Here is a 13,940-nt window from a genome sequence, read left to right on the forward strand (position 1 = left end):
TTTAACAGTTGTTACCATGCCACTTGCCTGTGGTCAAACAACTTCTGAGGGCTCAAACCCAGGTCTTCTGATTCACTAAGAAAATAGATTTGTCAGGTGGCTTTGCAAAGATGGGGTTGTAAAGTCTTGTTGCTGGAAGGCACCTCGTGCTCTGGGTCAGAAGAACTTGAGGCCAGAAACCAAGAAGTCTGAGCCCCTGTTCTCTTATTTGTTTAATGAATGCAGACTGGTTATTGTGAAAGTTCCTTCTAGATCTAAAATCCAGTGACGCAGCTTAAGTAGAGGTTGTGCAAGGTGAGAAGTAAGAGGAAGAGTCAAAGATGATGCTTGTCTAGACAAGTTTCAAATCTTGGAAAATAGTGTCACTAATAACTAGAATGAGGAAGTTAGAGAAGGAAGCAGGTTGTTTTTTTTTCTGTTTTATTTTGTTGTTTGAATACTTGCTTTTTTGTAGGGAGGATATGATTAGTTTGATTTTCAGTTCAGTTCAGTCGCTCAGTCGTGTCCGACTCTCTGCGACCCCATGAATTGCAGCACGCCAGGCCTCCCTGTCCATCACCAACTCCCAGAGTTTACCCAAACCCATGTTCATCGAGTCGGTGATGCCATCCAACCATCTCATCCTCTGTCGTCCCCTTCTCCTCCCGCCCCCAATCCTACCCAGCATTAGGGTCTTTTCCAATGAGTCAACCCTTCGCATGAGGTGGCCAAAGTATTGGAGCTTCAGCTTCAACATCAGACCTTCCAATGAACACCCAGGATTGATCTCTTTTAGGATGGATTGATTGGATCTCCTTGCAGTCCAAGAAACTCTCAAGAGTCTTCTCCAACACCACAGTTCAAAAGCATCAATTCTGCGGCGCTCAGCTTTCTTCACCGTCCAACTCTCACATCCATACACGACCACTGGAAAAACCATAGCCTTGACTAGACGGACTTTTGTTGGCAAAGTAATGTCTCTGCTTTTAAACATGCTATCTAGGTTGGCCATAACCTTCCTTCCAAGTAGTAAGCGTCTTTTAATTTCATGGCTGCAGTCACCATCAGCAGTGATTCTGGAGCCCAAAAAAGTAAAGTCTGACACTGTTTCCACTGTTTCCCCATCTATTTCCCATGGAGTGATGGGACCAGATGCCATGATCTTAGTTTTCTGAACGTTGAGCTTTAAGCCAACTTTTTCACTCTCCTCCTTCACCTTCATCAAGAGGCTCTTTAGTTCTTCACTTTCTGCCATAAGGGTGGTGTCATCCGCATATCTGAGGTTATTGATATTTCTTCCGGCAATCTTGATTCCAGCTTGTGTTTCTTCCAGCCCAGCGTTTCTCATGATGTACACTGCATATAAGTTAAATAAGCAGGGTGACAATATACAGCCTTGACGGACTCCTTTTCCTATTTGGAACCAGTCTGTTGTTCCATGTCCAGTTCTAACTGTTGCTTCCTGACCTGCATACAGGTTTCTCAAGAGACAGGTCAGATGATCTGGTATTCCCATCTTCTTCAGAATTTTCCACAGTTTATTGTGATCCACACAGTCAAAGGCTTTGGCATAGTCAATAAAGCAGAAATAGATGTTTTTCTGGAACTCTCTTGCTTTTTCGATGATCCAGCGGATATTGGCAATTTGATCTCTGGTTCCTCTGCCTTTTCTAAAACCAGCTTGATTTTAGGCGAATGGAATGGTCCTGGAGACAGCTAAAATATAGGAATTAGTCCTGGGTGACTGGTTAGGGTTGGAAATGCAGTTGGGGAGTCATCAACTTCAAGGGATCGTTTGAACCTACCAGTGTTGATGAGCACCTGCTGCTGCTGCTGCTGCTAAGTCGCGTCAGTCGTGTCCGACTCTGTGCGACCCCATAGACGGCAGCCCACCAGGCTCCCCCGTCCCTGGGATTCTCCAGGCAAGAGTACTGGAGTGGGTTGCCATTTCCTTCTCCAGGGCATGAAAGTGAAAAGTGAAAGTGGAGTCGCTGAAAGTGGAGTCGCTCAGTCGTGTCCGACTCAGTGACCCCATGGACTGCAGCCCTCCAGGCTCCTCCGTTCATGGGATTTTCCAGGCAAGAGTACTGGAGTGGGGTGCCATTGCCTTCTCCTGATGAGCACCTAGAATCTATAAAAGTAGTGCTGAGAAATACTGGGACCAGGTGGAAGAAGAGGAAAGAGAAAAAATTAGTAGAAACTAAAATAGCACAATTAAAAGAATTGATGCTTTTGAACCGTGGTGTTGGAGAAGACTCTTGAGAGTCCTTGGACTGCAAGGAGATCCAACCAGTCCATCCTAAAGGAGATGAGTCCTGGGTGTTCATTGGGAGGACTGATGTTGAAGCTGAAACTCCAATACTTTGGCCACCTCATGCGAAGAACTGACTCACTTGAAAAGACCCTGATGCTGGGAAAGATTGAAGGCAGGAGGAGAAGGGGACGACAGAGAATGAGATGGTTGGATGGCGTCACCAACTCGATGGACATGAGTTTAGGTAAATTCTGGGAGTTGGTAATAGACAGGGAGACCTGGCGTGCTGCAATTCATGGGGTCGCAAAGAGTCGAACACGACTGAGCGACTGAACTGAACTGAAAATAGCACAATATCACAAAAACAAGGAAGTGAGAGTTTCAAGAAAATAGAAAGGCTGTGGTGTCAAGTACACCGAAAATGAGGACGAGTCCAAGTCACCCGTGACTTGGACCTGCAGTGTCATTGGTGGCAGTAGTACTATCCCAGGGGAGTTGTGGAAGCAGCAGCAGGTTGAGGTCAAAATTGTCTAGAACTGTAGGTATCTAAAGGCTTTTTTTTTTTTTTTTTTGCCTCTAGGAGAATTATTGCAAAAGATACTATCACAGTGCAGTTGAATTTGGAAATGGCAGTAAGGTCAAGTGTCGCAGGTGTGTGTGTTCCCCTTACAAATGGTTTGAACCTGTAAGTCAGGCAGTAAAAAGAGCTCCTCCTCACCTACCCTGAGGGGTTGGTGGTGGGACAGGCTGATGGGGTACAGGGTAGGAGAATGATAAGGTTGCAGAGGCTCGCACAGCCTAGGTTTTTCAGGTTTCATCAGTAGAGTGGAAACCATCTGCCTTCACTAGCCTCTCAATGCGTTGGTGAAACAGGGACCCCTGTTTCATACATACAGGATGGGTGCTGCTCCAGATATAGGTGTTGCAGCCTATGGTGTTTTTCCAAAGGTGGCCGCCCAATATCTATCCTGTCCCATTTGCTTTTCTTAAATTGTGAAGCTGGTTTTCTTCTATCAAGCTGGGATCCTTGTTGCTTTTCTTTGAACCCAGCAGACCTTTGTAACTGCCTTGACTGACAGAATGAGGCAGAATGCCTTGACTCCTGAGGATTAAGTCACAAAAGACACCCAGTTCAGCTTCCAGTCACATCTTTGTGACTTGGGACACAAGTCCAGCTCTACTGCAGCCCCTCTGCTGGAGCGCTCACATGGAGAGACTATGCAAGCGCAGAGATGCTACTGAGGAGTGCCTCCTCCCACGGCCCCCCGCCCAGGGAGTCTTTCAGCTGAGGCTCCAGACAGTGTGGAGCAGGGACAAGCCATCCTTTCTGTGTCTGGCACGAATTCCTGACCCACAGAATCCATGCACGTAAGAAAAGGTTGTTTGATGCCCCTGATTTTGGCCGTCATTGTTACACAACCAGAGTGACTGGAACAGATGCCAATTCCAAGCCTCTCAGCATGGTCAGATAAGAAAGGAGGAATCAAAACGCTAGTGGAGTCTGCACCTCTGATTATCCTGCAGTTTGTTGGCCCAGCTGAATGACAGGTTCAGGGAAACTGAAGCTCCCTAATGGCTGAAACACTTCTTTCTCCCATCTTACCAACAAATTTGGTGAGATCCAGCTAAGAAATGATTTTATGGACATCTGGATGTATTGCCTGAAACCCAAACAAAGGGTTGGCTGGGAAGGTGAACTTTTCTCCATATGGTGGCACAGACTGGGATGTTGTATTGTCATTCAGTCCCTCAGTTATGTCTGACTCTTTATGACCCCATGGACTGCAGCACACCAGGCTTCCCTGTCCATCACCATCTCCCAGAGCTTGCTCAAACTCATGTCCATTGAGTCGGTGATGCCATCCAACCATCTCATCCTCTGTCATTCCCTTCTCCTGCCTTCAGTCTTTTCCAGCATCAGGGTCTTTCCTAATGAATCAGTTTTTTGCATCAGGTGGCCAAAGTATTGGAGCTTCAGCTTCATCATCAGTCCTTCCAATGAATATTCAGGATTGGTTTCCTTTAGGATTGACAGGTTTGATCTACTTGCAGTCCAAGGGACTCAAAGGGTTTTCTCCAACACCACAATTTAAAAGCATCAGTTCTTTGGCAGAATGTTGTATGGTAGGGGCTTAACCAGCAGTGACTAGGGGTTAGTGCTGGGTTAGCTTCAAACAAACAGGGGGACTTGCCTGGTGGTCCAGTGGTTAAGACTCCTCACTTCCAATACAGGGGACAAGGGTTCAATCCCTGGTCAGGGAACTGAGATACCACATGCCTCATGACATGGCCAAAAAGAAAAAAAAAAAACCCACAGAAAAACTGGGTTGGTTTAGTCCTGCCAATGTCAACTCTTTTTAAGGAATGGAAGAATCTAGTTTTGAAAGCTTGGATTACTCTGTTTTTGCTTGAAAGATACATTCTTCAAAGATGTGGGCTGTGTTGTTGTTTTTGACAGTTGCTTACTGGAAACAAACTCTGTGTTACAAGTGGTCCCATGGGCCCTGGTATGACTCATAGTGAAGAGCCTTCATTCACGTGGTCATAGAAGTTGTTATCCATGAGAATGCGACAGGGCTCATCATTTTGATGGGCTGTTTGGTGGACAGCAAGGGGAAAAGCCTGTTCCCTGGTATTTCCATGCTGTGACTCTTGTTATCCATGAAATGTGTGAGACGAGACTGACTTCAAAGCATCTGCAGCAGATGTGGGAGTAGCATCTGCTTGACCGCTGTGGGAGTTAGCCATCTCTCTCCTTCAAGGGACTGAAAGATCTCTCCCGGTCAGGAGCTAAACCTGTAATGCCTAGGGAAGCAATTAGCAAGATTTTTGTTGAAATGGTGTCAGACATGATACCCAAAGCTGTCCCTGAGCAGATTATTACTTACCAAGAAGATTGCTAAGCTGAAGTGAAGTGAGTGAAGTCGCTCAGTCGTGTGCAACCCCATGGACTGTAGCCCACCAGGCTCCTCCATCCATGGGATTTTCCAGGCAAGAGTACTGGAGTGGGTTGCCATTTCCTTCTCTGGGGGATCTTCCTGACCCAGGGATCGAACCCGGGTCTCCCGCATTGCAGGCAGACACTTTACCGTCTGAGCCATCAGGGAAGCCTCTGTACCAAGAAGCTAAGCTGAAGAACTCCAGAAATTCAAGGTATACATGGCCCCTCGTAGAAAGTTCTGAGCATCAGACTTCAATCATTCCCATTATGCACTTGGAAGAAAAACCTGAAAATAGCTAAAGCAGACTCTACAGGAAAAAGAGGCAGTATCTTGTGATTCTGACCTTTCTGGAGACCGTGGATGAAAGTAGATCACCGTTGACTAAGGAGTCGGCAGCCGCAGGGCTTCTCACAGGGGCTCAGTGTGTGGTGGGCGCTAACCATGAGCAGAGGATAGTGCAAATACATGTGTGGGAATGCACACCAATTCATGCAGAAACAACCCCTGTACCTTTCCTGAAAAAGTAGGTGAAGAAAGCTCCACCAGTTCTTCTCTATTGCTGCTGTCTCCCAAATACCAAACAGCTGGCCTGGTTATTTACTCCTGTGTCCTGTTCATTGGTTTACTTGGAATGCAGGTGATTCTAAATATTTAGTCCCAGATATTTACAAATAGTTCTGAGTTGAGTGGGTTGTGTCACTAGTTAGCATCTTGTACTTCTTACATGTATCTTGAAACTGTTTAGAAATCCCAAGTTCTTTTGGATATTCTGGGTACCATTAATATTTGGCTTAAAAACAAGTTTTGTCTGTGACACACATTTTCTCTCCATTCATGCTTTCTTTTTCCGGCTAATACTAAGCTGAAATGATATTAAAAGAAGAAAAATTGGGAGGTGTTATAAACTTTGAGAGACCCTATGAGATGCTATTAAGATGGGATTCTTTGACATACTACAGGTTCTCTGGCTTTTCAGATCAGAACCACTGCTGATCATTCCCACATTTGTGGTCCCTTGAAACACATCTTAGAAAAGTAAAATAAGACTACTTTGACTTTCTTATGTCTGTGCTACTACTTGAAAACTAAAAATGAAACCTCTTTTAAAAATAAGAGATTGAGAGTGATACGAGCCAGGTCACTGGCCAGGCCTGTGGGGTTTTGAATGTTATCCTGGGATCGCTTTGTAGCATTTTTCTAATTCCTGCCATTTCTTTCATTTCTTTTTTAGGACATGCTCAAGTTCTTGCATGCTTTAGGACTCTTTGATTTCACTCTGTGTTGCTAGAATTGAATCCACCCACCTGCTCCTCCTTCCCCTCAAGTCATCAGCATCTTTAAAGTTGTGGTGATGAAAGTATGGCCCTTGGATCCCAGTGTGGGGGCCACCTCAAGATCCTTTCATAGAAGAGCCCCTCAGCTTCTTATGCTTTTCATGATGCTACTCAGATGTTACTTACTTTTTTCCATCATGTTAACATTTAAACTGATGGTGCAAAAGTGGTGGCAGGTAAAACTGTTGGTGCCTTTGCCTAAATCAAGGCAGTGGCACCAAAACTATTCCTCCCTCATGGTGAAAAAGAAAAAAGAGAATCATGTTCCCTTCAGATTGTTCTTCATGAAACAGTAAAAGAAATAATAATTTATCTAATCTTGATTCCCAGTAACACTTTTCCTTTTGTAAAAAAATGCAAAAAAAAAATGCATAGTTGGTCTCTCTTTCTCTTTTTTTTTTTGGCTGTACTGGGCACCCTGTGGGATCTTAGTTCCCTAACCAGGAATCAAACCTGGGCCCCTGGTGGAAGTGCAGAGTCCTAACCACTGGACCGCCCAGGAAGTCCCAACTTTTCCTCACTTTTTAAAAGTTGTGATTTGCCAACAATAAAACTGACCCTTTTTAGTGTATACTTCTATGAAATTTGCCAAATACATGTAGTCAGTAACCACCACCTCCACAAGTAAGTTGCAGGACAGATCCATCACCCCTAGAAGTTTATCTCTGTCCCCCCCATGTCCAGCACCTGGCAACTACTGATCTGTTTTCTCTCCCTATAGTTCTGCCTCTTGCATAGTGTTACAGAAATGGAGTCATACATTGTGTGTCCATCTGACTTCTTACACTTTGCATAATATGTTTGGGATTTGTCCTTATTGTTGCATGTAGGTATGGTTTGTTCCTTTTTATTGCTGAGTAGCATTCCATTGTGAAGGTGTACCAGAGTTGTCCATTCCTTGGTTGAAGGACATTTGGCTTGTTTTCAGTTTTTGGCTATTATGACTAAAACCACTGTAAGAATTTGCAGGTTGTTGTGTGAGTGTGTGTGTTTTTGTGTCATCTTGAAGTGGCGTTGTTGGTTCATATGGTAAATGTATGTTTTGTATGTTTAATTTTAAGAAACGACTACACTGTTTTCCAAAATGGCTGTACAAATTTGTGTTCCCACCAGCAATCCATGAGAGTTCCAGTGACTCCACTACCTGGTCAGCACTTGGCATTGTCGGTTGGTTGTGTGAGACCATTCTCAGTTTGTAGTGGTAGCTCATTATGGATTTACTTTGCATTTTTCTAATGACTAATGATATTGGGCATCATTTCACGTGCTTACTTGTCACTTGTATGTTATCTCTAGTGAAGTGACTGTGCCAATCTTTTGCCCTCCCCCTTTTTTTTAAGAAATCAGCTCAGTTTTCTTTTTTAAAGATTTATTTGTTTATTTCAGAATGTGCTGGGTCTTCCTTGGGCCCATTTTTAATTGGATTTGTTTAAGTTTTAAGAGTTTAATATATATATATATGTATATTGTAGATGCAAGTTATTTAATCAGAAGGGTAACTCACAGTTGTTTTCTCCCAGCCTCAGTACACATTTTAATATTTGTGACAGCGTGAAAGAGTGCATGGGGCACTTTTGCTGTATTGTAAGATGACCGACTCCAGGGCAGGCACTTTTGTGATGCAGTTGCAAGCTGAAATAGCTCGCTTTTTCCTCCACAGAATCTCATTTTTTTCTTCGAAGAATGACTTGCAGACTGGTTATTGAGACTTGAATATGCTCACAAAGATCAAAATTATCCATTAAAAACCTTGAGATTTTCTCAAAAATGAATGAGGTGAACCTGTCACTTCTTGGAAGACAACTGAGTATTTTTACGGATGATGAAATTAGAGCCTTTTTTTAAAAAAGAATTTTGGGAAGCTTGATTCAACTTGTATCATGTTACAGATCCCAAGTAGTTAAGTTTTTCTGGTGGGATTGGTGGTGATATTATTGTATGATTTTGGATGTTGTGCAACGAAATGAGTCAGCATTTGGAAGATCTTTGATGCTTGGTAAAATAATACTTTGTAAATGACCAGTATGTGATGGGTAAAAGATTCAGTCATAAGAAGATGGAGCAGTGAGTTGTAATGTATGAGGGTTCACAAGGTCTTTGGTGCAGTTTCAGCTTCCGTGTTGCCGCTAAGCTTTAAGAAACTGCCACTTGTTGAGTTTTCTTAGAGCGTCAAGAAAGAATATCCACAATTATCTGAAAAGACTGTTAAAGTGCTCCTCCCTTTTCCAACTATATTTATCTGTATGAGGCTGGATTTCTGTCATATGCTTCAACCAAAACGTATGTAAACAGTCAGTGTAAAAGCAGTGGTAAGAATCTACCTGTCCTACTGTTAAACCAGATATTAAAGAGATTTGCAAAAATGTGAGTCAGTGCCAGTCTTCTCACTAAATATTTTTGTTTTAGAAATTTTTTGCAAAACATTAACATACAGTAATTTCATTGTAATGTTTTATTAATTGGTAAATATTTTAAAATATGTTTGAATTTCTAATATGGTACGTGACAACATTTAAAGAGCCCACATCAAAATAAGTTCTTTGGGGTCTTCAGTAATTTTGAAAAGTGCAGAAGAGCAAAAGTTTATGGATCACTGCTTAAGAGTTTTAATTCCAGCATCCTCATTGTCTGTTGGTGGTGGAGAATGTGGTATGCTCCAGCCTGAGACTTCTAGTTTTCAAAAAGGAATTCAGAATTCCTTTACAAAACTGGTAATTTTTATGTCCTTTAGAATGAGATGTATCATCTTAGATAACTTTTTTTATGTCCTTTAGAATGAGATGTATCATCTTAAATAACTTTTTAACTCTGCCTTCTATTATCAGAGAAGGTATTCAACACCAACTTCCCTTCACCAAGTATTTCATATTATGGGAAAATGTATGCCCTTTTCTTTACCAGATCAGCCAGAAACCTCAATAAAGAGTAAAAATAGTAGATTTGCATCTCAGTTACTTAGTCCTTCCTCTTTTTGTCTCAGATAAAGTTTCTCTTTAGCACTGAAAGCATAGGGCTGATGTGAGAGGAACAATGAGGGGACTCGCTTAACCCATGAACTGGGTGTGAACATAGTAGACTGTTCTTGGTAGATTTATTGTTAGCCACATAGCTCAGTGATTTATTCAGCCGGATCCAGTGTCTGTAATTCTGTATTTAACATTCAGCTTTTTAGCTCTCATCAGTATTCACAGTCCAAGATATTATAAGGTACCTTTCTTCATTTTGTTAGTCTCCTCTTGATGCTTGAAATGTCAGAGGGAATAGGATGCATGCAGTTCCCTGTTTTAAAGCCATAGACAGCAAGCACACTGACTGAACACCCGGAAGAGTTGGTTAAGAAATCATGGAAGGATATCTTAGTTTAGGAGCATGAAGGTTATAATCTTTGTACACAAGAGACCATGATTATAAAACAACTCCTTTTTGGCTTTTATACATGGTAGGATTAGTTTATAACATTTAATGGTAGATATTGGCCCAATGGTGGGGGGAAAGGTTTTTAAGACCTTGCGGCTGTATCTATAATCTAAAAGAAAATAGACCATAGTACTTAATGGCCTAGTCTCACCCCCTGAACTTGAAGCACACTAGTCTGCTGTGCACAGTAGAAAGTACAATAGAGATATTTAAAGCTAATACTGTTGGGAAATCTTCTAATGAGGTTTTGAATTTTAAAATGTCTCAGGTTAAAATACTTACCTTCTAAAAGACAAGCTGTGTAACAGTAACTCTTCTATCCACCCTTTTCTACCCACCTTTCAAGCAGTCTTCCCAAGGAAAAGAAAGTTGTTTTAGAATCTTCATCTGAATGCAAATTACTTCGCACCAACTAGCAGCATGTATGAATGTTAATGGTCCTTTAGTTAATTTGTATTATAGCTTCTTAGACTACTTTTAAGTATGGTCTGTTAGAAAAATTAAATTTTGTCCTTTATAAAATTTAAAGGACACCCTGGTACTCAGACAGTAAGGAATCCACCTGCCAATGCAGGAGACACAGGAGATGCGGGTTCGATCCCTGAGTTGGGAAGATCCCCTGGAGAAAGAAATGGCAACCTACTCCAGTATTTTTGCCTGGAAAATCCCACCGACAGAGCAGCCTGTTGTCTCAAAGAATGTTACGACTGTGCGGCTAGCATTTTGACTTTACGAACAAACTTGATATTATAGCGCTTAGGTGGTGGCTGTTTTATTTTGGAATCAGCTGAAAGCATAATACTCAGACTATTATTTTAAAATTTTGAATTTTGATATTTGTCCATGAAGAGCCTTCTGTAACAACTTAGAAACACTTTGGGGAGTGGTGGTTCGCTGCTGAGGGTGGGATCTGATTGTAATGGTTAACACAAGTCTAGTATTAACTTGTTCATAGTAAGCGTTGTCTCATTTCTCTCCTTTCCCTTCACCTGGTTACAGAGAGGTTCAGAAAGCAGTCAACACTGCACAGGGCTTGTTTCAGAGATGGACAGAGCTCCTCCAGGACCCATCCACAGCCACGAGGGAAGAAATCGACTGGACCACCAACGAGCTGAGGAACAACCTCCGGAGCATAGAGTGGGACCTAGAGGACCTTGACGAAACCATCAATATCCTTTTCTGAGGCATCTGTGCCACGTAAGGCAAACAGGCACATGGACAGGTTTTCATTCAGATGTCTCAAATACATAGATTAGCTATTTCCTTTTATCATTGATTGATGTTGCTCTTATTTGTACCATGGCACACTTAAACATCATTGCCCAGGAGGCTAAGATAGACCAATCAAATTCTGCTTCAGTGCATGACAGATTCTATAACATAGAGGCTGCATAGTGCAGTGGCTTTGAGCTTGGACTCTGTAGTCAGACTGGATATTCAAGTCTTGCCTCTGCTAGTTACTAATTGTGACTCTGGACACTTTGCTTTTCAGGAGAATATTAGGTAATTGTTGTACCTAGCTCCTACCATTGTTGAAAGTTTATCCGGTAAAGAGCTTAGGATGGTGCCTGACACAGTGAACTTTCTTTTTTTGTTGTTGTTGAGTCATGCAGCCTGTGGGATCTTAGTTCCCCAGCTAGGGATCAGACTGTGCCCCCTGCATGCCTGCATTGGAAGCTCAAAGTCCTAACCACTGGACTTGCATGAAGTCCCCACAGAGAGTTTCTGTGAGTGTTAGCTGTCATTATTTTGAGAAGGTGTATGCAGACCACTATCATACATTGGTAATTAGAGATCAAAAGAAAATCCTTCCCCAGACTTTTTCCTGTTCAGTGCCAGTGAGCATTAGAGAGGCATCTTGTCCCATGAAACTGCACTTACTAAAGCAGATCCATTATGCCAAGTCATGCTATTGATGTTAAGTAAGTTCACTGATACGATGGATGAAACAGGGAACTGTAAAAGTTGGATTACATGGCCATTTTTTCAACTCTGTCCTGGGAAAGATGATCTGGAGTCAAAACAGTGGCAGGCATGTGGAAGAGCCTAGCTCAGCTGTGGCCGGACACCCATGGGTTTGTAGTGAACCCAGGCAGGTCACCTCTGCCTTGGGGCACAAGGACCCTTGTATAGCTGTGGGCAGAGAAAGTTTGAGGATGATCAGTGTAAGTTGACTGTGTGTTCAGAAATTGGGCCAGATTTTATTGCTTGCCTGTGAAAGATCTGTGGTTTAACACTGATGTTGGTTGTTAGGTTTTTGCTGATGAAATTGCTTTACCTTGACTTTTTGACCCACGCATAGTTGAAGCAAATCCTAGGAAATTCAACCTCGATGCAACCGAATTGAGTATAAGAAAAGCCTTCATCACAAGTACTCGGCAGGTTGTCAGGGTAAGGAATGAAATCTTATCGTGTTACTTGTGCAAGAAAAAGCCAGACCTCTCCAAACTCTTTCTGTTAATATGAACTACTAGGTCAACTTTGAAACTCCTTTTTAAATGAGTTAAATGACAGTTTCCACATATAATTTCTCTGATGGAAAAGAAATCTGTTGTTAGTATCATCAGGCTTATTTCTTAGAGCAAAAATGAGGGAGTAGACTGCTGGCTTTGGGAAGGTTACTGTGTCCTTCCTGTCCATCCGTCTCACTCCTCCAGACCAGTTGTATTTTTTCCTCTTTATTTCTTAGTATGCTATGTTCCTAGACAAAAAGAAGAACCGCTATGGTAGAAACCATTTGGTTTCCTGATTGATCGGTAATCGCTTTTCATTGTGAAGAGTGCTCTTACTGGGTTTGGATGGCGGCCTCTTCTACCATCTGAATTGCTTCTGGAACTCTTGCAACCCAGTTACTGACATTTCTATATACAACTGCTTGACAGCCTTTCGGGAGTTATCCAGAGCAAGCAAGCAATCATCAGCCTGTAAGAAATCAATCCAAGGGAAAAAAATCTTTAGTCTCAGATTATTGAGATATTAACCTATTGTTGAAAAGACCTGAGAGAAAATAGCATGTAAGTGAAATATCATTAAGATATGTTTGTCTTTTGAAACTATATGGCTAAGCCAGTTGATTAGCATAACTAGATGTAAGAGAACCAGCTGTCTTTAACATATGTACTAGAAAGCAGCTTCCTTGAATAAAAAGACTTGGGATCATACCAGTGCTAACATATGGCTTTTTAAGAGTCATCTTAGGCAGGAACCTTGCTATGTGTTTGCCAAAGACTCTGTGTCATGTGATTTCCTTTTGAAATTATTTCAAATGGTAGGTTATCACTGAGCTTTAAAAGATTCTTGTTCCTTGCTTTACTCATTAGTTGCCTTTCTGTATCCATATACCTAAAAATTGTTTAGAAATAAACCCATGTTTTAATGAAGTAGTAACCTTTTTACATCTAGGAGCCCCATCTATGGGTTTCCCTGGTGGCTCAGTTGTAAAGAATCGGCCTTCCAATTCAGGAGACTCAGGAAATGTGGGTTTGATCCCTGGGTTGGGAAGATCCTCTGGAGGACGAAATGGCAACCTACTCATGTATTCTTGCCTGGAAAATCCCATGGACAGAGCAACCTGGGGGCTACAGTCCATGTGGGGTGGCAGAGACACTGCTGAGTGACTGAGCAGGCATGTACACCCCATCTACACAGTGAACATTTGCGTTAGACATTCCTAGTCTCTAGCCAGTTCAGAGGATACTCTGATAAGGAAGCCCTGTTGTTAGGTGGTATATTTTTGGTAAGGTAAACAATTTCCCAGTTACTTTCTTTATAAATATAGTGTATGCTGTTTAAATTTTTTGTGATAGGTTTTTCTGAAGATGACTTCTGTAGATGTTGATATTTAAATGATGCCTTGCAGTGATGCATATATTCTTGACTTTAATCATTATATTTGTTTTTTCTGCAAGGTAGTACTTAAATTCTGCGCATTGAAATTCAGAGGTCAATACAGTAAAAGTTAAGTGAGTTGGTATAATTGAAAGTGTAATCCAAAGTTCATTTTCTAGTATTTGA

The 13,940-nt window shown here is 42.0% G+C and overlaps 1 protein-coding gene across 1 annotated transcript in view; it reads left to right on the forward strand.

Annotated features, from left to right (window-relative positions):
• The window catches only part of STX6 (syntaxin 6), a 48,374-nt gene that overhangs the window by 7,940 nt on the left and 26,494 nt on the right, over window positions 1-13,940 (forward strand). Inside the window, exons 2-3 of the mRNA XM_081485828.1 lie at window positions 10,926-11,095; window positions 12,223-12,317. Of these exons, the coding sequence (XP_081341954.1) occupies window positions 10,926-11,095; window positions 12,223-12,317 (265 nt within the window). The remainder of the gene's footprint in view (window positions 1-10,925; window positions 11,096-12,222; window positions 12,318-13,940) is intronic.

This window comes from Giraffa tippelskirchi, chromosome 5 (genome assembly GCF_054371585.1).
Source record: "Giraffa tippelskirchi isolate mGirTip1 chromosome 5, T2T-mGirTip1v1.2.pri, whole genome shotgun sequence".
NCBI lineage: Eukaryota > Metazoa > Chordata > Mammalia > Artiodactyla > Giraffidae > Giraffa > Giraffa tippelskirchi.